Here is a 26,330-nt window from a genome sequence, read left to right as displayed (position 1 = left end):
CCCTCTCCAATAAAATTAACCCCTTCCCTGCCATTGTAATTTTTACAGTAACAGTGAATATTTATAGCACTGATTACTGTAGTAATGTCACTGGTACCCCCAAAAGTGTCAAAAATGTCAGTCAAGGGTCCGATCTGTCCGCCGCAATGTCGCAGTCCCGCAAAAAAAAAAAAAAAAAAAAAAAAAAAAATCGCAGATCGCCGCCATTACTCGTTAAAAAAAAAACCACCAAAAATGACAAAAATCTTTCCCTTAGTTAGTAAACGCAATACATTTTGCGCAAACCAATCAAAATACGCTTATTGTGATTTTTTTTTTACCAAACATAGGTAGCAGGAAACAAATTGGCCAAAAATTTAAAAAAAATTTGATTTTTGCATTTTTTTGGGGGGGGGGGGGGATTTCATATAAAAAAGTTAAAAATATTGTTATTTTTTCAGAATTGTCGCTCTTTTTTTTGTTTATAGCGCAAAAAGTAAAAATCGCACAGGTGATCAAATCCCACCAAAAGAAAGCTCTGTTTTTGATAAAAAAAGGACGTAAATTTCGTTTGGGTACGGCATCGCACGACTGCGCAATTGTCAGTTAAAGTCCCACAGCGCCGAATCGCAAAAAGTGGCCCAGACATAAGACAGCAAAATCCTCCGGTGGTAAAGTGGTTGAACCTCACTAACTGTAACTATGGGGTTATTTACTAAAACTGGAGGGTGCAAAATCGGGTGCAGCTCTGCAAAGAAATCAATCAGCTTCCAGGTTTAATTGAACAGGCTGAAGTTAGAAGCCGATTGGCCCTTATCCAGAGCAGCACCGGTTTATGAGTGCACCAGTTGTAGTAAATCTCCCCCATTGTACCCTGCGCAACACACATCAGGAGACACTTTATAAATGTTGGGAAAATTGTTACCTTTATCTGTGATTTTAGAGTTTCATGAAGAAGAAATCCAATCTGAACTGCATCCTCTTTAATAGGAGTTATAATACAGAGCTGTTCACCCAGGCACTCTAAGAGACAAAAAGGGAAATGGCACCAAAGTCAGATAATGACAAGATATGCATTTTTCATTATAAATAATTAAAAGAACAATTCTCACGCAATAGTACAAATACACCAGACAGTATGGAGCAGATTTACTAAAACTGGTGTGCACTGAATCTGGTGCAGCTGTGCATAGTAACAAATCAGCTTCTAACTTCAGCTTTGAAGTGGTTGTAAAGACAAGGATTTTCACCCTCGTGTATTTTCATGCATGAAGGTAAAAGAACCTCCAACGTGCAGCAGCCCTGCTAATACTTACCTGAGCCCAATCTTGATCCAACAACATCCACGAAAGCCTTGCCTCTCCTGAGACTCACACTCCTGATTGGCCTTTGGCAGCAGCGGGAGCCAATCACAGCTTAGGTAGCGCAATTTTAAAGCCGCATTCAGTGTGAACGAGGGCTAAAGCATTTTTTTTATTAAACAAAATAAACGTTATACTTACCAGCTCTGTGTAATGGTTTTGCACAGGGCAGCCCAGATCCTCCTCTTCTCGGGTCCCCCACCCAGGGCTGCTGTTAGAAATCGCGGGGCCCCGTACAGCCTACCTGGCAGGGCCCCCCCCCCCCCCCGCCCCCCAAAAACAAAATATTAAAGATATATTTAGCTAAAATTACAACAAAATCACTATTAGCAGACACAAATATACCATAACTCACATAATGCCTGCTAAATCTAAGGGCTCTTTCACACGGGCGATCCGATCAGATCCGCCTGTCAGTTTTTTAGGCGGATCTGATCGGATCCTCCATGCAGCTCTATGGGGCAGCAGATGTCAGCGGAGACACCTCCGCTGACACCCGCTGCCATCCGTATCCGATCCTGTCTGTGAAATCTGGACGGATGGAAACCCTATTTTTCCATCCGTTCAGTGATCGGATCGGATGAGAGCGGACAGGCGGTCTGCTCTCATCCGATCCCCCATAGAGGGCAGCGGGGGCTGAGACACCTCCCTCTCCGCTCTGCAAGCGGAGACGGAGCTGTCATCCGCCGGCTCAGCGGGGATCGCGGATCGATCCCCGCTGAGCAACACGGATCCGCCTACGGAGGCGGACTGTGTGAAAGAAGCCTAAAATAAAAAAAAAAAAAACTATATTAAATAAAATGAGATGAGAAAAATATACAGGCTAGACAGCTGGAGCTCAGTGATCAGAGAGACAGAGAGAGAGAGAAACAAAGTTACAAATAAACTCCTGAGCAGAGATAATATTAGAGCCAGTGCTGGGAGGGGGGCCCACACAGGGAGGGGGATTAGTGAGGGACAACTGTCTCTTTCTCAACAGATAAAAGCTGATAGCAGGGAGAGGGACAGATCAGATTCATGTGCTGGAGGAAGATTTCTGTAATTGTTGTCCATCACTAATCCCCCTCTCTGTGTGGGCCCCCCTGTGTGCTAGGGCCCCCTACAAGAGGGCTGGTGGCCCCCCCTATCAGCGGCCCTGCCCCCACCCTCACTTTTGACTCTTCGTCTTCTCCATGTGCCCCCATAGCAAGCTTCTATGAGGTCCAGTGTGAAGTTCCCACACTCTGTAATGATTTGGGGAGCCATGTCATCTGCTGGTGTTGGTCCACTGTGTTTTATCAAGTACAAAGTCAGCGCAGCCCTCTACCAGGAATTTCTAGAGCACTTCATGCTTCCCTCTGCTGACCAGCTTTATGGAGATGCTGATTTCATTTTCAAGCAGGACTTGGCACCGCCCACACTGCCAAAACTACCAATACCTGGTCACATGATCATGGTATCACTGTGCTTGATTGGCCAGCAAACTAGTCTGACCTAAATCCCATAGAGAATCTGTGGGGTATTGTCAAGAGGAAGATGAGAGACACCAGACCCAACAATGCAGACGAGCTGAAGGCCGCTATCAAAGCAACCTGGGCTTCCATAACACCTCAGCAGTGCCACAGCCTGATCGCCTCCATGCCACTCCGCATTAATGCATTCATTCATGCAAAAGGAGCCCCGACCAAGTATTGAGTGCATCCTATACTGTACATGGACAGACTTTTCAGTAAGCCAACATTTCTGTATTAAAAATCCTTTTTATTTTTTTATTGAAATGTTTGAAATATATCACTGTGTGTAATGCATCTATATAAAATATATGAGTTTCACTTTTTGAAATGAATTCCTGAAATAAATTTACTTTTTGATGATATTCAAATTTTATAAGATGCACCTGTACATTGCAGAGATTTTAACTTACTTTGTTGCAGATTCCTACCTTTTGTTATTCTGATGAAATAGTTGTTTGTTTCTCTGTGTCCATGTGGAAAGTGAGCGTGTATGGAAGGAATTGTATAATTATCAATCAGATGTTGCACCTGCAGGGCTCTAATGAGGAAAGTGGCAGGGTCTGCATCCCATTAGGGCCCTATCACACGGGCTTTCCAATCAGGTCCGATTGTCAGTTTTTCAGGCGGACCTGATTGGACAATCCATGCACCCCTATGGAGCAGCAGAAGTCAGCAGTGACATGTCTGCTGACACCCGCTACTATCCGATCCTGTCAGTGATCCTATTTTCCATCTGTCTGGAGGGTTGGATCGGATGAATATGGACAAGCGGTCTATTTTCATCTGATCTCCCATAGAAGAGAGCGAGGATCTGACAGGTCTGTCTCAGCACAGAGAGCAGAGACAGACCTGTCACTCACCTGCTCAGTGCAGTGGGGAATCGGTGGATCGATCGCCGTTGAGTAAAACGGAGTCCGCCGGGCATGCTGCAGGGGATGCCCAAAATCGAACTTGTATCTTAGTGCAGACTTCTGGAAAATCAGTTTAGACTTCCGGTTGGGGGTGTCAAAAATGTGCGGAGCTGCATTTTTGCCGCCTGCCAAACACCCACCCTTAAGCTGCAATAGGCAGTGGTCAGGGTGCCGATGCTGTAATGTTTGCGTTCACAACAAAGTTGACCCAACTTGTAGTGATGCCATCCGCCTAACACTACAAAATCATGTCAACAAAGAAGCGCTGCAAACGCCCTGCAACCTCGTGCAATGCATGTGGTTGTGACGCATTTGTTGGTAAAATGGGTGGTGAAGAGGCGTTGTGTCGCTTCCTCACCGCCTATCAGTAGCCACTGGAGCGTGATCAGGCTTCAGAGGCAAGGGAGATTGAAACGCATTTTTAGATCTACCCTTTATATGAGTTTCATTTTTTTTACAACCTAATTTTTTTTTCCTACAGGTACATTTTTATTTTTCATATTTTTTACATTTTTTTTTTGGGGGGGGGGCTTTGGAGAGACATAAGGGGTCTAAATAGAGCTCTAAAGTCTCTTTTTGAAGCAGAGCGAGAGACTGAAGACGGACTCTGCAGCCTGAGCTGCGCTGTAGAAAAATAGCTAGGAGTCTGTATAGAGATTCCGATTCAATGTACACAGCATTTACTATGTTTCATTCAAAAACGGACATATAGTAAACACAGTTTACTATGTATCAGTAATGAAAGAATAGTGACCCCTACTGATCTGTACTGATCACTGACTGTATTCTTTCAGGAAAGGAAGGGGGCTGGCAAACACAATATACTTTTAAACGGAAGAGACCAAGAAGGTTTCGGGAGGCGTCGGGGGGGGGGGGTGGCGGTTATTCCTGCTGCTTGTAATAGCGGTCCAGCTGCTATTTAGCCTTCTGGATTGCCTTTACATGAACGTGCTCCGTCGGCTCTAAAAAACAATACCAAGCCACCTTCTTCCATTGCTCCATGGACCAGTTCTGGTGCTCATGTACCTAATGTAGGCACTTTTGGCTGTGGACACAGATCAACATGTGCACCCTAACCGATCTGTGGCTACACAGCTCCGTATAAAGCAAACCGAGAGGCTCCTTGTGTTCCGACACCTTTCTATCAAAACCAGCATGGACTTTTTATGCAATTTAAGCTCTTCTCTTCTGAGGGGGGGGGGGGCGACGTCCCCTCCCGCTCCTTGTAATGACAGCCGAGCGGCTTCTCAGCCGCATGAGTGGTCATTACAAGACAGCCGACCGTCAGCTATGGACGCCGGTACCGGGGTGATGCCTCTATCTGCAGGCATCACTCCGGTACGGCAATTTCCCGAAATATCGGTCACCTTGGTGGCCAATTCCGAAATATCGGGGAAAGTGCAGATCGGCCCTTGATATATGGGCTTTGCTGATAATCGGTTGATCACTAGTATACACTATATTGTTTTGTTTCTTGATTTGCTATTTTTTTTCCCCCACGAAAGTGGAGTTACCCTTTAAGCTCTTCTATTGGATCAGACTACATGGAAACAGCCTTTGCTTCCCAAGTGCATCAGTGAGCCTTGGCCGCCCATGACCCTGTCACAAGTTTCACTGGTTTTCCTTCCTTAGACCTCTTTTGGTAGGCCCTGACCACTGCAAACTGGGAACATCCCACAAGAGTTACAGTTTTGGAGTTGCTTTGACCCGTTTTAGCCCTTGTCAAAGTAATTTAGATCCTTACACTTGCCCATTGTTTCTGCTTTTAACGCATCAACTTCAGAGACAACACATTACATAGTTAGTGAGGTTGAAAAAAGACATCAGTCCATCCAGTTCAACCTATGATGTGTGTGTGTGTGTTTGCGGTTAATCATACATTGTATACCCCTGTATGTTGTGGTCTTTAAGGTGTCAATCTAATCGTTTTTGAAACTATCAATGCTCCCTGCTGATACCACTGCTTGTGGAAGAGAATTCCACATCCCCACTGCTCTGACAGTAAAGAACCCCCTACGTATTTTTAGCTTAAACCGTTTTTCCCCAAGTTTTAGTGAGTGGCCACGTGTCTTATTGTATTCCCTTTCTCTGAAAAGTTTGTTCTTTATGCTAGGGTCGCCAGTACAGTATTTGTACATTGATATCATATCCCCCCTCAGTCGTCTCTTCTCCAGAGAGAATAAGTTCAGTGCTTGTAGCCTTTCCTCATAGCCGATGCCCTCCATTCCCCTAATTATTTTTGTTGCCCTTCTCTGGACTTTCTCCAGTTCCAGCACATCCTTCCTGAGGACCGGTGCCCAGAACTGGACAGCATACTCCAGATGTGGCCGGACCAGAGTCTTGTCGAGTGGGAGAATAATCTCTTTATTTCTGGAGTGAATCCCCTTTTTTATACATGCCAGTATTCTGTTGGCTTTGCTTGCAGCGGCTTGGCATTGCATGCCACTGCCAAGCCTGTTGTCTACCAGTACCCCCAGGTCCTTTTCCATCCTAGACTCCCCCCCCAGAGAGTAACTTGCTTTCGCATTACTGATGCCCAGGTGCATTATTTTACATTTTTCAACATTAAACCTCATCTGCCATGTAGTTGCCCACCCCGTTATTTCATTCAGATCCGCTTGTAAGGTTTCCACATCCTGCATAGAAGATATTGGCATGCTTAGTTTCGTCCGCAAATATCGAGATTGTGCTGGATATCCCCTCCTCCTAGATCATTTATGAATAAATTAAAACAGGATTGACCCCAACGTTCACTTGCTGCCTAATATACCCATCCCACTTTCAGGTGCCATTGTCACGAGATAATCAATAGTATTCACTTTACCTGTCAGATGTCACAATGTCATGGGTGAACCGGTGTATAATGTAGCACCTGGTATTGTGTTTTATGTCATCCTTAGCTAACTAAACTTGTGAAAATGTGAATTAATGCCTCACCGGTGCAATAACCTAACCGCATTAAAAAAACCCACATAAGATTCTCCATTAATCCTGGCTTTGATGTTGCATCCGATCGTTTACACACTCAAAGTGGGAGAAGAGTGAAGCTGTCAAATACATCAAGAAGTCTTAAGAAATTTAAGTTGTTGCTTTTAATTATTTAACACGTCGTCACAATCGGTAAAAAAAGAAAAAAAAAGAAAACGTGTTTCCCCAGCTGTGACTCCGCTACACCAACCTGGGAATAAAAAAAAGAAATAAAACAAAAAAAGCCAAACTCAGGTCTTGTTTGCTTAAGAGTTTGCACACTGACTTTACTGAACAAGAATGAAAACTCCATCGCAGAAACTTGTCGAGCCCACCCAAGCCTATCCTACATGTCCAGGCGTACAGAAACTGCAGACGTCCCAACAATGTCTTAAGTTAAAAAAAAAAAAATAGTTTAATTAGTTTTTCTTTTTTTTTTGTTAACCAATAGTTACATTCCATAAAACTTCCTAGCTTAATCTAGGCAAACAGTTTCTTAGACTGTCTACAGTGAAGGTAGGGGCCTCTGACTCACGTCCGTACTTCTTATCAGTTCAAAATTCAACCTACAAAAGGAAAAAAACTTGCTCCTTCCTTTTCTTTCGGCACTTGCGATTCGAGGCATGTCACGGTCTCTGAACATTAAAAACACCCTACATCCGGTCTGTTCTCATCCTGACCCAAAATGACGAAAATGTCAATGTGAGAAGTCATTTACTTACATGTCAAACTCTGGGATTGTGAAAAGTTCACGCTGCAGCTTGATGTAAATACACTATATTGTCAAAAGTATTGGGACACCAGCCTTTACACACACAGGAGAACATCCGCTCGAGCCGCTTAGGTTGATGGTGTAAAAAGCCCTGGCTGGGTATGGAGCCTTGTGACCTTTTGTAATGAGAGGTCCATAAGATCCGGTAAGGGAGTTTTTCATTCATTGGTGGCGGTGTTCACATACAGGATCACTCTTCAAAGTGGCGGATGGTGGTGACACTTACCTGGATTATATCACATTTGCTGGACTTTTTATGGTAGAAACACTTTATTTGGATTATCACATTTGCTGTGGATTTATGTATGATTTAGCGCAAAGTATTTTTGCATTTGAACAGTGAGAGCCGGTTCACACTGCCACGACCATAAGTCGCCCCATGTCGGAGCGACTTTTTACCGCGATTTTATCGCGACTTCAGCGCGACTTGTGAATTATTTTGCACGGCTTATATGACAGACGACTTTGTATTTGGCCAATCAGAATATGATGTGTTGTGACCTAATTCCCCTTTTCTGTTTTTTTTTTTACTCATTTCCTCATTGCCCACCAGTACCACGTATGTGTCCACCAGTGCCACGTATCAGTGCCCACCAGTGCCACGAATCAGTGCCCACCAGTGTCACATATCAGTGCCACGAATCAGTGTCCACCAGTGCCACATATCATGGCCACGAATCAGTGTCCACCAGTGCCACGTATCAGTGCCACGAATCAGTGTCCACCAGTGCCATGTATCAGTGCCACGTATCAGTGTCCACCAGTGCCACGTATCAGTGTCACGAATCAGTGTCCATCAGTGCCACGTATCAGTGTCCACCAGTGCCACGTATCAGTGCCACGTATCAGTGTCCACCAATGCCACGTATCAGTGCACGTATCAGTGCCACAAATCAGTGTCCACCAGTGCAACATATCAGTGCCACGAATCAGTGTCCACCAGTGCCATGTATCAGTGCCACGTATCAGTGTCCACCAGTGCCACTTATCAGTGCCACGAATCAGTGTCCACCAATGCCACGTATCAGTGCACGTATCAGTGCCACGAATCAGTGTCCACCAGTGCAACATATCAGTGCCACGAATCAGTGTCCACCAGTGCCATGTATCAGTGCCACGTATCAGTGTCCACCAGTGCCACGTATCAGTGTCCACCAGTGCCACGTATCAGTGCCACGTATCAGTGTCCACCAATGCCACGTATCAGTGCACGTATCAGTGCCACGAATCAGTGTCCACCAGTGCAACATATCAGTGCCACGAATCAGTGTCCACCAGTGCCACGTATCAGTGCCACGAATCAGTGTCAACCAGTGCAACGTATCGGTGCCACGAATCAGTAACCACCAGTGCCACATATCAGTGCCACGTATCAGTGTCCACCAGTGCCACTTATCTGTGTCCCCCAGTGCCACTCACACAGACCAAGCAGAGATAATGGAATATATATACCATTACATACATATATATATATATATACCATATAGGCATGGCTGCAATGTGGAGAATGCCTGGCTAATCTCTTTCTTCTTCCTGGAAAGTCTGATAACAAGTCGCTTCAATTAAGATAAGGAGGCGACTCCCATTGAAGTATATGGGACAGTCGGATCACAGGTCGCCTCAAAGTAGTACCGGACCCTTTTCTGAAGTCGGAGCGACTTCAGTAGTGCCAATTAAGACGGCACTGATTGATAAACATTGCTTTTGTTATGTCAAGCGACCTGGGGCGACACAAGTCGCCTCATAAGTCGCGCTAGTGTGAATGGGCTCTGACGATATCACACAGATTAGTTTGCTGCTTGCACTTTTTGTTTTGCTCGGTTTATCACATTTAGCGGGTTTTTTTCTTTATACATAAAGATTTTAGCCTAAACCCATATTTCCATACACCTAAATACACAGAATGCCTGAGAATAAAGCTAAATCTGGACAGGAATTTAACTCCTTTATACAAACAGGTTGCATTATGAACCTTCAATGTACAAAATAACATGTTCTCCAGTGACAGGTGCACTTTAGAGCCCTCAGAATATGTTTTTAGTCATAGTTGTACAGAACCAGGCTGCTCTAATGTAAATCCTCTGCTGAATAGATACAGAGATTTCCTGCTGGGATTACCTGTACATCAGACCCGGCATGTTTCATTGTGAATCTCTAGGACAGAAGGCAATTATACGATCACTAATATATAAAGCAGGAAGCGTGGCATGTCTGCGGGACAAAAATTAACAAAGCTGCTAATATTTCCACCATCTCTGGGGGATCAGCGGCCCTACCCCCAATGGAACATTCCTGAAGAACCCAGTAATATGTTACTTATTATCCTTTGTTTGTGGTTATTCTTTACTGGATAGATTCTAAACGGCTTCCTGGCAGGACTGTGCTTGGGGTGCCTGCTTTACATAGGAAGAAAAACACACCATCAGACCTGTCATGGGAGAAATTCCTGGTCTGCCAGAGCCGTGCATTAAAAAAATGCTAGGTCCCTGGCTGCCAAAGCTTTGCAGTGGAGAGGAGAGAGTGCTCGAAAATTGCTGGTAAAGCCTAGAGTGGTGACGTCACCCATTGGCTCCCACAGCCCATCTTTTGTCGGTGCTCCCCCCTCTCCCCTGCAGCTACTGACTGACAGAGGGGAGCCGTACCACATGACCAGACCGAAGCGAGCTGAAAATAGGCAAGTATATACATCTCTCCTATACAGGTTAGTCAGCATAGGTGTTAGGAGGGTGAAGGGGGTATTTTTAAGAATATTTGGGATGAACTAAAGTTCTACTTTAAGCAACATTTTTTTAATCTGTTACAGAGTTCTTACTTGGAGATCCTGCAAGTAACAGCACTTCCTGCATGCGTTCTGACAACACTAAGGGCTCTTTCACATGGTCCGCCTCCGTAGGCGGATCCGTGTTGCTCAGCGGGGATCGATCCGCGATCCCCACTGAGCCGTCGGATGACAGCTCCGTCTCCGCTTGCAGAGTCTCAGCCCCTGCTGCCCTCTATGGGGGATCGGATGGGAGCGGACCGCCTGTCAGCTCTCACCCGATCCGATCAGATTACTGAACGGATGGAAAAATAGGGTTTCCATCCGTCCAGATTTCACGGACAGGATCGGATACGGATGGCAGCGGGTGTCAGCGGAGGTGTCTCCGCTGACACCCGCTGCCCCATAGAGCTGCATGGAGGATCCGATCAGATCCGCCTAAAAAACTGACATGCGGATCTGATCGGATCACCCGTGTGAAAGAGCCCTAAGAAGCCGTCATTCTGGTACTGGTAATCTTAGTTTCATCCATCCAAAGAAAGCTTTTCCAGAACTGGTCTGGCTTTTTTATATGGTTTTTGGCAAAGTCTAACCTGGCTTTTCTATTCTTCAGGCTTATGAATTATTTGCACCTTGTGGTGAACCCTCTGTATTTGATCTTGTGAAGTCAAAGTCTTCTCTTAATTGTAGACTTTGACAATGATACGCCCACCTCCTGGAGAGTGTCCTTCACTTGTATGGATGTGGTGAATGGGTTTTTCTTTACCAAAGCGAGGAACCTGTAATCATCCACCACTGTTGCCTTCTGTGGGCGTCCAGGACTTTTTATGTTGCTGAGCTCACCAGTGTGTTCTTCTTTTCTCAGAACGTACCAAACTGTTGATTTGGCCACTCCTAAAGTTGCTGCAACCTCTCTGATGGATTTGTTTAGTTTTTGAAGCCTTACAATGGTATTACAGATATCTATCACTATATCCCCTGAAGAAGAGTTAAAGAGGAGTTTCAGGCACCTGTGGTAAAAATTAAACTCAGCAGCTACAAAAAGTGCAGCTCCTGACTTTTAAAAATAGTCACTCACCTGTCCCAGGATCCAGCGGTGAGCTCACCCCAGGTGGTTTCACCTGCTGTCTTCGGTCCCCGGCTCTGGCATCTTCACTATGGGCATCGGCTGCGACAGCTTGCGACTTCACAACCGTGGATAGTGGATGCAGTCTTCTGGGACCTGTCCGTTTCCCAAAAGACTGGAGGGGAAGGGGGGGTAAGGAGAACTTCCATTGCCGAGTGCCGCGGTGCTCGGAACGGAAGTGGGAAGCAGGTACCTGTCAAAATCTGGTACCCGCTCCCTCACACCCACCCCCCCCCCTGCTCCCCAAATGTGCCTATTGTTTAAGAGGAGCGGGGAACAAGTCCTTAAAGTGGAACTTCCGCTTTTGGGTTGAGCTCCACTTTAGGAACTTTACTGATTTTATAAAATATTGTTATTTTGTACAGAAACAAATTCAATCCTATGTGTGCCCTGAAAGTCTCCTCATCTTTTTACACATTATATTCTTTATGTATGAATGGGATGATGGCACACCACGGCAATGAACGATCCTTCATCTTTAGTCTTTTCTATTTCTTGTAGACCAGTGGTCTCCAAACTGCAGCCTGTGGGCTGGATGTGTCCCTTAGCATGTGGAACCATTCCATCCACAGACACCAATGGTGGGGCACTATTCCTCTCGCTGATACCAATAACAGGGCACTATTCTTCCCACTGATACCAATAACAGGGCACTATTCTTCCCACTGATACCAATAACAGGGCACGATTCCTCCCGCTAATACCAATAATATGGCACTATTTCTCGCTCTTAAACCAATGATGGGGCCATTTTTACTCTCACTGACCTCCAAGATTGAGGCATTGTTTACTCCCACTGACATCGGGGCATTTTCTGCTCCCACTGGCCCCTCTGAAACCTGAAGGACACTAAACTGGCCCTTTGTTTAGAAAGTTTGGAGACCCTTGTTCCAGAGTATGGGGAGTTTAAAACACTCTGGGAGTCCAATACTTTAGGTTATCCACTTAGTTTATTCTTTAACATAATCATTTATCTACAACATACTCATTAAGCTAATGTTTGATGAGCTGTAGATGCAGAGGTTCCCCAAGTCACTTAAGTAATTTTAAGCTTCCTCCTTTGTTAATAATAATGAGAAAGAACGGTCTAGTGCAGTGATGGCAAACCCTGCCACCCCAGATGTTTTGGAACTATATTTCCCATGATGGTCATGCACTCTGCAATGTAGTTGAGCATCATGGGAAATGTAGTTCCAACACATCTGGGGTGCCAAGGTTCACCATCACTGGTCCAGTGTCTATAGGTAGCTCATAAATACATTTTTGTTTTTAACAGAAAGGTTTTTTTCTGTATTTGGTTCATGTCATGTGGCTAGCTTAGGTGCAAACAGTTCTTAGTGGCCTTCTTCTTTAACATGATCATGTACAGATCCTCGTTGACCTCAGATCCTGTCTTGCCTCTAAGAGATCACAACTTAGCGACATCCCGAGCACCTGGAACTACTGGCTGCTATTCAAGGGACTTTCTCCACATGAAGAAAGGAGAAAGGAGAATTGTTCTGTCAGATTTATGCCAATTCATCAATGCGTTCACCTCCAGTTACGTGGAACGATAAACAGAAACTATCTGCAGGCTCCTCACTTAACACCGAGCCTGCTCAAAAGGATGACTTCCCCGCACCTGCCCACACTGGCAGAGTCTACAAGGTTCAATAAACTTTCTCTGTATATAAAAAATAAAAATCTGAATACAACGGGCAATGACCGTGCAAAATTAAATAACTAATGTCTGTCAATCAAAAAATGCAATGCAATGGCCTGCTCACTATAAATTGAAGTTTAAAGGGTTTGGTCAATGGGTTCTAAAGCCAAAACTTTTTTTTACCTTAAAGTGCAACTAAAAGGCAAAACCTTTTTTTTTCGTTTTAGATTGGAGAGGGATTAGAACGCCTGTCAGTTTTTATTGCTTACTGTGTCCCGGTTAGGGAGATTCACCCTCTCTATTTGTCCTGTTTACCATCATTGAAAGTGACAGTAAAAGAAAATTCCAAATTTTGGGTTGTCCTAAGAAAAGTAATAGAGGTAAAATACTCTAATGGGGTCCCCAAGGAATTCCCCTAATTTGCAGGGATTTCCTCTAACTTCCTGTTTGGCTATGGGACAGGAAGTGAAGGGCAATCTCCACAATGGGACAAAGAGGGCAAAAAAAATCTGACAGAGGTTATACCCCTCCCTTACTCTATCCAAAATGAAAAAAAAAAAAAAAACATTTTGGCTATAGTTCTACTTTAATGCATTTTCTTTAGCACAATCCATTAAGGCAGGGATCCTCAAACTACGGCCCTCCAGCTGTTGCGGAACTACACATCCCATGAGGCTTTGTAAAACTCTGACATTCACAGACATGACTAGGCATGATGGGAATTGTAGTTCCTGAACAACTGGAGGGCCACAGTTTGAAGACCCCTGCATTTAGGCAAAAAATGCCTCCTCACCCCCTTATACTTACCTAAGTCCTCACTCAATCCAGTGCTATGCTCTTCTATATCAGATCTCCCTGCTTTTACTCGCTTTGCGGAGCTCCTGCTTTCTCATCAATGAAAACCAGATGATGCTTGTTTAAAACAACCATAACATGTGCATCTTACGGCTCCTGCAGCGTGGCTCTGCCCCTATACAGTGCATTCAAAAAGTATTCACAGCGCTTAACTTTTCCACATTTTGTTATGTTACAACCTTTTTTCAAAATGGATTAAATTCAAAATTTTCTTACAAATTCTACAATTAATACCCCATAATGACAACGTGAAAGAAGTTTGTTTGAAATGTTTGCAAATTTATTAAAAATAAAAAAACTGAAAAAATCCCATGTACATAAGTATTCACAGCCTTTGCTCAATACTTTGTTGAAGCTCCTTTGGCACCAATTACAGCCTCAAGTCTTTTTGAGTATGATGCTACAAGCTTGGCACACCTGTTTTCATGATGCCACTTCCAGTTTATTCGACACTAACGGCACCGCATTTAAAAAACCGTTGGTTTTCAAAAATTCAGATTTCGGCATTTTGAATACTTTGAAGTACAGTGGAGGGGTTTGGAGTCTTTTAGACTCCCGATCCCTCCATAAAGAGTACCTGTCACTGCCTATTACTGTCACAAGGGAGGATTACATTCCTTGTGACCGCAATAAAAGTGATAAGATTTTTTATTTTTTTTTAAAAATAAGATGCTAAAAATAAAAAATTAAATAAAATTTTAAGCGCCCCCGTTGAGGTGAGCTCGTGCACGAAAGAAAACGCATATGCAAGTTGCGCCCGCAAAAGAAAACAGTGTTCAAACTACACATGTGAGGTAACGCCGCGATCGCCACAGCGACAGCGATAATTCTAAAAGAAGCCTACGCTATAACTCTGAACTGGTAACTGTTAAACATTTTTAAAGCTTCGCCTATGCAGAATTTTAAGTACTGTAGTTTGTCACCATTCCAATTTTAAACCGTAACATGTAAGGTATCTATTTACTCATCGTTCACAATATACATAAAAAATGGGCTAACTTTACGGTTTTGTTTTTTTTAAATGCAATGAAATGTATTTTGTCCAAAAAAATTGCGTTTGAAAGACCGCTGTGTAAATACCGAATGACAAAAAATATTGCAATGACCGCCGTTTTATTCTCCAGAGTTTTTGATAAAAAATATATATAAATGTTTGGGGGTTCTAAGTAATTTTCTAGCTAAAAATACTGATTTTAACTTGTAAACAACATGTGTCAGAAATAGGCCCGGTCCTTAAGTGGTTAAGCTTGTTTGATGTTTTCTTTTATCTGGCTGCATGTAGAAGTTTGAAAACTCCCAGCGCCTCTTTTAATATTTTTTCCTGGAATCTAATGGGTAAGGGCATTTTCTTTTTTATGAAGGCCAGAAATGAAAAATACAAACAAGGAAATACAATTAAAACTCACAACAAGGAATTGAAAAAATATGAAAGCGTTGAAAGGCTCTGGTTTCCAGATAATTAATTTTAATTGTTTACTGTTGGGGCAGATGGTGAGGCAGCCATCTTGTAGGCGCTCAGTAGAATTTCAGATTGGTGCCAATGTTTAGGTAAGGGCCAAATAATGTAACAGCATGTCTTTGGATTGTGGAAGGAAACCAGAGAAACCAGAGGAATCCCACGCATGTATAGGGAGAACATGCAATCTTTATACCGATAATGGGGACTCGAACCAATGGCCTAAGTCCTGACAGGCAAGAAGTACTAACCACTAGCCAAAATCCTGGGAGTAATGTGAGGAGTAATGAGGTATAATTCTTACTAAGTGTATTATAAGTAATTGCTCATGTGATCACTGTCACTCTTCCAGAAGTGCATTTGTGAGATCAGGCACTGATATGGATGGGAAGGCCTGGCTCGCAGTCTCCGCTCGAATTCATCCCAAAGGTATTCTATCAGGTTGAGGTCAGGACTCTGTGCAGGCCAGTCAAGTTCCTCCACCCCAAACTCACTCATCCATGTCTTTATGGACCTTACTTTGTGCACTGGTCCAAATTATTTGGTGGAGAGGGAATTATGCTTGGCCAGTCCATCACCTTTACCCTCAGCTTCTTTAACAAGGCAGTGGTCATCTTTGAACTGTGTTTGGGGTCGTTTTCATGTTGGAATACTGCCCTGCGGCCCAGTCTCCAAAGGGAGGGGATCATTCTCTGCTTCAGTATGTCACAGTACATGTTGGCATTCATGGTTCCCTCAATGAATTGTAGCTCCCCAGTGCCGGCAGCACTCATGCAGCCCCAGACCATGACACTCCCACCACCATGCTTGACTGTAGGCAAGACACACTTGTCTTTGTACTCCTCACCTGGTTGCCGCCACACACGCTTGACACCATCTGAACCGAATAAGTTTATCTTGGTCTCATCAGACCACAGGACATGGTTCCAGTAATCCATGTCCTTAGTCTGCTTGTCTTCAGCAAACTGTTTGCAGGCTTTCTTGTGCATCATCTTTAGAAGAGGCTTCCTTCTGTGACGACAGCCATGCAGACCAATTTGATGCAGTGTGCGGCGTATGGTCTAAGCGCTGACAGGCTGACCCCCCCACCCCTTCAACCTCTGCAGCAATGCTGGCAGCACTCATACGTCTATTTCCCAAAGACAACCTCTGGATAGGATGCTGAGCACGTGCACTCAACTTCTTTGGTCGACCATGGCGAGGCCTGTTCTGAGTGGAACCTGTCCTGTTAAACCGCTGTGTATGGTCTTGGCCACCGTGCTTCAGCTCAGTTTCAGGGTTTTGGCAATCTTTTTATAGCCTAGGCCATCTTTATGTAAAGCAACAATTCTTTTTTTTTTTCAGATTCTCAGAGAGTTCTTTACCATGAGGTGCCATGTTGAACTTCCAGTGACCAGTATGAGAGAGTGAGAGCAACAACACCAAATTTAACACACCTGCTCCCCATTCACACCTGATACATTGTAACAATAAAGAGTCACATGACACCAGGAAGGGAAAATGGGTAATTGGGCCCAATTTGGACAGTTTCACTTAGGGGTGTACTCACTTTTGTTGCCAGCGGTTTAGACATTAATGGCTGTGTGTTGAGTTATTTTGAGGGGACAGCAAATTTACACTGTTATACAAGCTGTACACTCACTACTTTACATTGTAGAAAAGTGTCATTTCTTCAGTGTTGTCACATGAAAAGATATAATAAAATATTTACAAAAATGTGGACGGTGTACTCACTTTTGAGAGATACTGTATGCTGCTGGGTGAGAATGGAAAGTTTTGAGACACAAGAGAGTACAAATGTACTGTACCACAGTGGACAGTGGGCCTGGCTCTGACTACCCAGCCTGCATATTGACAGTGCTCAGCAAGGGTGTTCCCAGAACATAAGGCTACAAGGAACAAGACGATTTCTAGCAAAGGAGTACCCCGGTGTTCTACAGATCCATCCGTACATTACAAGGCGCCATTTTTCCAATTTGTCTGGAGTGTCTTTCAAATATCGTCCCGCATAATAAAGATACAGGTAATCTGCTGACCAAACAAGACTAAAATAACTTTTCTAACTATATCATATCTTTGCTGTAGGTAAAAAAAATTATGATGCCAATCTTTCAGCTCATAGCAAGTCAAGTAACCATGACAAGCCGCTGACAAATGAACTGTCACTCCCCTCAACACGTTTTTCCGTCTCTCAGGTTTTCCCCCCACGACTTTTGTCTCTCTTTCAGCTTATCCCGCTGTGTGCTCACAAAGGTCACCCAAAGCTCACACAAACTTCCGCAACACTTAGCAATCTTCCTGCAGGAACGTGTGGAGACCTGCACCGTGTGATAAAACCACTTTCATCACATTTTTTATCAGCAAAAATACAGGAGCAAGGCTCGAGATGATTAAAGCTTCTCGTCTTTACGCACAATTACACAAAGTTTTTAAAAGGAAGAGTAAACGATTAGATTTTTTTTTTTTTTAATGCCTTAAATTATTCAGAATATACTATACAGTCAAAACTTTTTTCAGTTTTGGATACAGTAGGGAAGGGTTGAACCCTATGTCAGTTTATTTTATGCTGTCCTTCTCCCATTGGGGAGGAGATTTCCTATTACTTCCCATCCCAGAGATGCAATAGAAATTTCTAGAAAGTTTAGGGAAAGCCCCAAACAGACAGTTGTCACCAGATTCAGACACTGTCAAAACTAGCTCCCTCGGTGCGACTTACCTCGTCTATCTACAATGGCCTCACCAGTGTTCTTATCACAACAGGCATAGACAGGGCTTTTTGTTCAGTTGGAACACGGGGAACGCAGTCCGGCACCTCCAGCACTGAATGTATAATGGCAAGGGGTGTGCTGTAGGGTCTACTGATGCTGGGGGGTCTATTGTTGCTGTAGGGGATCTATTTTTGCGAGGCAGTCTGTTGTAGCTTGGGAGGTCTATTGTTGCGTGTAGGGAATCTATTGTTGCTGGAAGGGATCTGCTGTTGAGGGAGGGATCTTTTGTACCTAACTGCTGGATAGTCTATTGATGCTGGCTTTTGGGAGATCTGTTGTTGCTGCCAGAGGTCTATTGTTGCTGAGTTGATATTTTGTTGCAGGGTTCAACTGTTGCTGGGGGAATCTATTGTTGCTGGGGGGGGGGCATATTGCTTCTGGCTGAAAGAGGGGTTTATTTTGCAGCTTTTCTTGTTCTAATTAACAAATTCCATACAAATTACAGCAAAAATATACTTTGCTCTGTATTCCCTAAATGAGGTGGTGCTTGGAGGTGGGTAGGGGGTGGAACAAAGGGATGGTGCTTGGAGGTGGGTAGGGGGTGGAACCAAGGGATGGTGCTTGGAGGTGGGTAGGGGGTGGAACCAAGGTATGGTGCTTGGAGGTGGGTAGGGGGTGGAACCAAGGGATGGTGCTTGGAGGTGGGTAGGGGGTGGAACCAAGGGATGGTGCTTGGAGGTGGGTAGGGGGTGGAACCAAGGGATGGTGCTTGGAGGTGGGTAGGGGGTGGAACCAAGGGATGGTGCTTGGAGGTGGGTAGGGGGTGGAACCAAGGGATGGTGCTTGGAGGTGGGTAGGGGGTGGAACCAAGGGATGGTGCTTGGAGGTGGGTGGAGGTGGAACCAAGGGATGGTGCTTGGAGGTGGGTAGGGGGTGGAACCAAGGGATGGTGCTTGGAGGTGTGTGGGGGTGGAACCAAGGGATGGTGCTTGGAGGTGGGTAGGGGGTGGAACCAAGGGATGGTGCTTGGAGGTGGGTAGGGGGTGGAACCAAGGGATGGTGCTTGGAGGTGGGTAGGGGGTGGAACCAAGGGATGGTGCTTGGAGGTGGGTAGGGGGTGGAACCAAGGGATGGTGCTTGGAGGTGGGTAGGGGGTGGAACCAAGGGATGGTGCTTGGAGGTGGGTAGGGGATGGAACCAAGGGATGGTGCTTGGAGGTGGGTAGGGGATGGAACCAAGGGATGGTGCTTGGAGGTGGGTAGGGGATGGAACCAAGGGATGGTGCTTGGAGGTGGGTGGGGGTGGAACCAAGGGATGGTGCTTGGAGGTGGGTAGGGGATGGAACCAAGGGATGGTGCTTGGAGGTGGGTAGGGGGTGGAACCAAGGGATGGTGCTTGGAGGTGGGTAGGGGGTGGAACCAAGGGATGGTGCTTGGAGGTGGGTAGTGGGTGGAACCAAGGGATGGTGCTTGGAGGTGGGTAGGGGGATAGACATGAAGTGACTCAGAAAGGGGGAGTTCCAGCACCTTTTCACTGAGAAAAAAAGCCCTGGGCATAGACCATATGGTTAACCTTAGCAATGGTCATGTAACTGGGCACTAGAAAGAAGCAGAAATGCTTTGGAAGAGGTGCCCTAGAAGAGTCTGTAGGGTCTGGTTTCCATAAGAATGGACCACTACCCTGGACCTACAATGGGTATACAAAAGAATCCCCCTAAACTAAAATGTAATTATTTGGTCTCAAAAACGATATAAGTGGTGGAAATCCAATACAGCTCACAATCCAAATTAAACCATTCCAACAGTAAAGCATGGAGGTGGTAATATCCTGTTATGGGGGTGTTTCTCTGCAGGGACTGGAGCACTTGTCAGGATAGAAAAAAATGGAAGAGGCAAAATACTGTCAAAATCTTGAGGAAATCTGCTGCCCTCTGCCTGTGTCAGTGGGAAAAAGGTTTAGGCCCTGTTCACACCTGAGCGTATTTCAGCTCATAAAAACGCTCATCTCTGAAGTCTCAAAACGCCCAACAAGCAAAATCCCATTCATTTCAATGGCCCCTGTTCACATCTGAGCGTTTTGTCACCTAAAGCAAAACGCCTGAAGCTCAAAAAGCACATGAGCTTCTTTTTTGGCAGATTACAAGTTTTTGCTAGATGTCAATGCCTTCCTCCAAACATCTGCAAAAAACACCTGAAAAAAGCCCAACAAGTGTATTCAAAAATGCAGTTTTCGGCGTTTTGCATACAAGGAAGTGTAGTGGAGGGGTCGAGGGTCTTTTAGACCCTCGATCCCTCCATAAAGAGTACCTGTCACTGCATATTGCTGTCACAAGGGATGTTTACATAAAAATATTGCAATGACCGCCATTTTATTCTCCAGAGTCTTTGCTAAAAATATATATATATATATATATATATAATGTTTGGGGATTCTAAGTAGTTTTCTAGGAAAAAATACTGATTTTAACTTGTAAACAAAAAGTGTCAGAAATAGGCCTGGGGCTTAAGTGGTTAATCAGTACAATACAAATACACTACAACACATGAAATCACTTCCAATTTTTTATTCTGTCGTACGAGAATTTCTGTAACTTTATTAAACTCTTCATTTTCGATATGCGACTAGCATGCAAAAAAAAAAAAAAATGGACAATCTATCGTCTGATTTTCGGATTGTGTGTACGGGCCATTAGCTGGTCAAGGCAGCGCAGCGATGCTCAGAGCCTAAGCCAGCTACTCTCGCCCCCTCCACAGCCCAGCACTCCAGTGAGCGCTAGTGGGGAAAGCAGAGAGCCGGTGACTGACAGTCATGGCTCTCTGCTCAGAGTGGAGGGGGAGAAGTAATTGATTAGCAGTGTTTAAACGCTCAGTTCTCACTGCAGAACCGGCAGGGGACGGATACAGCATTGGATCGATATATCGTATACATGCTTGATTATTATTGTGAGTAATTAGTACTTCCTTGTTTTTAATAAATATACTATACAATTTTACACTATGTGGCTATCTTTCATTCATTATCTATGTATGATATGATGGAGCAACCCCTACCATGATATCGCTCTAATCTGAGAGAAAGAAAGGAGTGTATGGTTTCTATTGTAAGTGATATTTATTCACACAGCGCTTTTGACTGTTTTGATTAAGAGCCCATCATTTCTGGTAAGAAGCCACTTTTTACTCTACGGTTGAGGCGCACTTGGGTGATTCACTTTTTGGCTTGTCATCTACAGTATACCCATAATGAATGCACATGTTAGACATAAAAAAGGCATCAGATCCTTCACAATTAGAACTGCTATGAGGTGTTAGAACGGACTGTTTTATCACATGGAACTCCCTTTTGAGACATTTGATCTGTTTTATATTTTCAAATGATGTCACATTATATTTTTATTAATTGTTAACGCGGCAAAACCTAATTTTGCACAAAAAATATGCCTCTAAATGACCTAATGTGCATGAAAACATAGGATAACATTAGTTGCTTCTACAGGCAAAATGCTAAACTCCTCTAGGAGCCGCATTTTTTTAATAAGCCAGTGTGCATGGACCCTAACTATTAAAAACTGACCACACTAAGCCTCATTCACACTGCTGCTCCTAAACTCACATTAGGAGCTTTTGGCGTTTTTTGTCAAAGCTCCTGAACCCAACTGAATGAAAGCCTATGTGTCCATGCACACATAGGTTTTTACCAGAGTTTAGAAGCATCCCATCGTTGGTGTCAGTGGTAGGAATAGTGCCCCATCTATGGTGTCAGTGGGATGAATAGTGCTCTTTGGTGTCAGTGGAAGGAATAGTGCCCCACTGTTGGTGTCAGTGGGATGAATAGTGCTCTTTGGTGTCAGTGGAAGGAATAGCGCCCCATCTATGGTGTCAGTGGGATGAATAGTGCTCATTGGTGTCAGTGGAAGGAATAGTGCCCCACTGTTGGTGTCTGGTGTCAGTGGAAGGAATAGCGCCCCATCTATGGTGTCAGTGGAAGGAATAGTGCCCCATCTATGGTGTCAGTGGGATGAATAGTGCTCTTTGGTGTCGGTGGAATAGTGCCCCACTGTTGGTGTCTAGTGTCAGTGGAAGGAATAGTGCCCCTCTGTTGGTGTCTAGTGTCAGTGGAAGGAATAGTGCCCCACTGTTGGTGTCTAGTGTCAGTGGAAGGAAAAGTGCCCCACTGTTGGTGTCTAGTGTCAGTGGAAGGAATAGTGCCCTTCTGTTGGTGTCTAGTGTCAGTGGACGGAATAGTGCCCCTCTGTTGGTGTCTAGTGTCAGTGGAAGGAATAGTGCCCCACTGTTGGTGTCTAGTGTCAGTGGAAGGAATAGTGCCCCACTGTTGGTGTCAGTGGAAGGAATAGTGCCCCACTGTTGGTGTCTAGTGTCAGTGGAAGGAATAGTGCCCCTCTGTTGGTGTCTAGTGTCAGTGGAAGGAATAGTGCCCCTCTGTTGGTGTCTAGTGTCAGTGGAAGGAATAGTGCCCCACTGTCGGTGTCAGTGGAAGGAATAGTGCCCCACTGTTGGTGTCACTGGGAGGAATAGTGCCTTGTTTCAGTGGGATGAATAGTGCCCTAAGAGGCAGGTAAAGGCAAACAGAGGGCCACATCCATTCCATGGGCCACAGTTTGGAGACCACTGTTCTAAAAGATCCATCATGTATATTCTTTTTTGTTTTGTTTCTCCAATGGCTGAGTGATAATAAATTATTATATTTTAGCATGTGTGTGTAATATTTCTTTGAGAGATCACCCCTAAAATGTCCAATTAATTTCTGTTCCTCTTCCATTTAAACTGGACATAAAATACATCTGCTATTTCTTTAATCATGCTCAGCACTCAGAACTATCCCTCTAGCAGCTCATTAATCCTACTTAGCAAAAAAGAGAAGGGAAAAAAAGGAACCCACAAAAAGAAACTAAAATGGGACCACATGAAGAAAAAACACAAAAGCAGTAAAGTTAACCAATGTGACAGGGCAGATTAAAAATTAAGTATACCACAAAAACAAACCAGAATGGAAACACCCGAAGGAAAAAGCATAGGCAGAAAAAGAAACTAAAATGAGAACACACAAAAGAAAGGTTGACCAACCTGGCAACGTGGTGGATTAAAACTTAAAGAACCCACAAGAAAAACTAAAATGAGAATCCATGAAAAGTTGACCAATGTGGTGGGGCGGATTAAAAATTAAGTAAAAACAGAAGAGATTCCAATGGTCCTTCCTGCGAGGTTGATACTACTGATGACGCATTTGAGTGGACTACCGTAATCCCATTCTTCAGAGGGAGGAAAAAATAAAGCATGAAGCACTAAAATACACTGGATAAACACTAAAAAGGCAGGTAAAGATAACCACATGGCCAAAAACAGTCAAGGTGCTACCAGTCTGTCATCAGAAATGGAGTAAGCGGTTTAAAGACAAAAAAGCCCTGAAGTGGTGAGGAGTCACTCAGAACCGGCAATTATCAGACGTAGGTAAAAACAAGAAACTCGTCAAAACTTAAAAGCTGAACAAAAAAACAGCCCTGGGATCCAACATTCAGGGTCAAAGATTAGTTGAGCACCACACAGGTCACGGATGACATGGAAAAAGAAAAGGAAAACTTTTGAAGGTAAACTAAGTGCTAGTTTGATATATTATTACGCCAGTGCAAACTCAGGGCTATCCTTTCCAGAAAAAGTATTTGACATTTATAGGGCTCCTATATCTAAAACAATAATGAACATGTAGGAGAATTTCCAAAAGTAAAAGCAGAGATGTATAGTAACTAATGGCGCTTTTCCACTGCATGGAACCGTACCGGTTCGGCACCCTTTTGTGCTTTTCCACTGCTGGTACCGCATGGTATAGGGTCGGAATGGTTCATTACGGTACGGTATAGGTTTGCTTTTCCACTGCATGGAACTGAACAGTACGGTACGGTACAGCCCTGAAAAAACAGTACCTACTCGATTGTGGTTCCAACAGGTACCAAACTGGTACCATATCCCACAATCCTTTGCATGCAGTCACTACTAGCCACTGATTGGTCAGAGAATCCCACCCACCCCGTTGTTATCCCACCCACTTAACTTTAGTACTGCTTTAGAGGAAAAGCAAACCTATACCGGACCGTATATACCATACGGTACCAGCAGTGGAAAAGCAAACCAGGCCAAGCAGGGCCGAGTAGAGCCGAGCCGGTACTAGCCGGTACTTGCAGTGGAAAAGTGCCATAAGTAGAACTACTTCACTACTGTACTTGAGTACCGAAATGCGGTATCTGTACTTTCCTAGAGTAGAATTTTTTTCTCCTACTTCCACTTTTACTTCACTACATTTTTTCAATGATTTCAATACTTCTACTCCAATATTTTTTTTGTGCTGCATAGTTACTCGTTACAATTATAAAAATTACCACTGCCAGAACAGTAGATGGCAGGTTTCATGAAGCTCAAAAAAATGTGTATAATGTCATGTGTACTTTTGACTTCTTTCTTTAATAACTTTAACTTTAATAAACTTTTGACTTCTTTCTTTAATAATTACATAACACAGTACTTGTACTTTTACTTTCAGTACTTGAGTAGCAAAATTAAAAAAAAAACTACTTGCAATTCTTAAGTCCAAAAAATGTTGAATACTTTAGTACTTCTACTCAAGTCACTTTTTGATCGAGCACTTCCACTTCTACTCAAGTCACTTTTTGATCGAGCACTTCCACTTCTACTCAAGTCACTTTTTGATCGAGCACTTGTACTTTTACTCAAGTATGGGTTTCGAGTACTTTATACAACTCTGAGTAAAAGTTCTAAGTCTAATCACTAAAATCTCATTTGCTTTCAGTCCATGTAACTCTGCAGATTTCAATGAAATACCTGTGGATCCTGCAATGAAGATCCCTGTTCAGGTACTACCTGTTATAGAATGACAACAATCCGTCACTCCTAATTGTGCTCCTGCGTTGTCACACGCACCGCTGGTGGTGACTACAGATGGCAATGCTGACACACATGGTGCATTAGCTTTACATACAGTACATTTAATAGCTTTTTTTCCCTGCACAGATTTGTTCAAAGGGAACATGTCATAATAAAAAAAGGTTTGCGATTCCACTACAGAATAACTCAAAACCTACAAACACCTTATATATAGTAGGGATAGACTGATATGGTTTTTTTCAGGGCCGATACCGATATTTTGGTCACAACGTATCGATATCGGACGATATTTTGTACATTTAAAGTTTTAAAAAATAAAGACAATTTTTGACGCAAATCTGGTACTGAACATGTTCATTTTTGTTTAATGCTTAATGGCTGGCTTTCTGGCACCCTGTGGTGGGTGGCTGACTGGCTCCCTGTGATGGGTTGCTGGCACCCTGTGGTGGATGGCTGGCTGTCTGGCACCCTGTGGTGGGTGGCTGGTACCGGGCCTGTGGCTGGCTGGTACTGGGCCTGTGGCTGGCTGGCTGGCACCCTGTGGTCGGTGGGTGGGTGGCTGGCTGGCTGGCAACCTGTGGTGGGTGGCTGGCTGGAACAGGGGCTGTGGGTGGCTGGCTGGTACAGTGCCTGTGGGTGGTTGGCTGGTTGGACAGAGCCTGTGGGTGGCTGGCTGGCTGGACAGAGCCAGTGGGTGGCTGGCTGGCTGGACAGAGCCAGTGGGTGGCTGGCTGGCTGGACAGAGCCAGTGGGTGGCTGGCTGGACAGAGCCAGTGGGTGGCTGGCTGGCTGGCTGGCACCCTGTCTATTGGTGGCTGGCTGGCACCCTGTGGTGGGTGGCTGACACAGGGGCTGTGAGTGGCTGGCTGGTACAGGACCTGTGGGTGGCTGGCTGGTACAGTGCCTGTGGGTGGCTGGCTGGTACAGGGCCTGTGGATGTGGGTGGTTGGCTGGCACCGGGCTGCTGTGGGTGGGTGTATGGCTGTGATACACTACCGCGAGACTAGTCCCGACTCGATTCGAGGCTGTCCAAGGCGATTGAGGCGGCCTAAGAAGGCAGAATGATGTCACAAAAATATCAGCAATATCGGCCAGTTCCAGGGCCGATACCGATATATCGGGGAAAGTGCATATCGGCCATCGATATATCGGCCTTGCCGATAATTGGTCTATCCCTAATATATAGTCATAAACCATTTCTATGCGGCAATTATAGAGTTAAACTGGATGAGGATGCGTATTCCAGCGCGCCAAAGGCCACCAAGATACAATTTAACCTTTATTTCAGTTTCTTAGAGTGGGGGGATATCTGTTAAAAGTTTGCCTATCTTAGACGTCCCAAACATATCTCAATTCAATCTGTGGTTTCAAAGGGGTAAAAAATAGAG

The 26,330-nt window shown here is 44.4% G+C and overlaps 1 protein-coding gene across 1 annotated transcript in view; it reads right to left on the bottom strand.

Moving 5' to 3' along the window:
- Positions 1–26,330, bottom strand: part of CRPPA (CDP-L-ribitol pyrophosphorylase A) — a 353,916-nt gene that overhangs the window by 219,391 nt on the left and 108,195 nt on the right. Inside the window, exon 6 of the mRNA XM_082259071.1 lies at positions 905–1,002. Coding sequence (XP_082115197.1) covers positions 905–1,002 — 98 coding nt within the window. The remainder of the gene's footprint in view (positions 1–904; positions 1,003–26,330) is intronic.

This window comes from Pelophylax lessonae (assembly GCF_965119305.1).
Source record: "Pelophylax lessonae genome assembly, chromosome: 5".
Taxonomy (NCBI): Eukaryota; Metazoa; Chordata; class Amphibia; order Anura; family Ranidae; genus Pelophylax; species Pelophylax lessonae.
The sequence above is the reverse complement of the archived record's forward strand: the minus strand, read 5'-3'. Positions and strand labels throughout refer to the sequence as shown.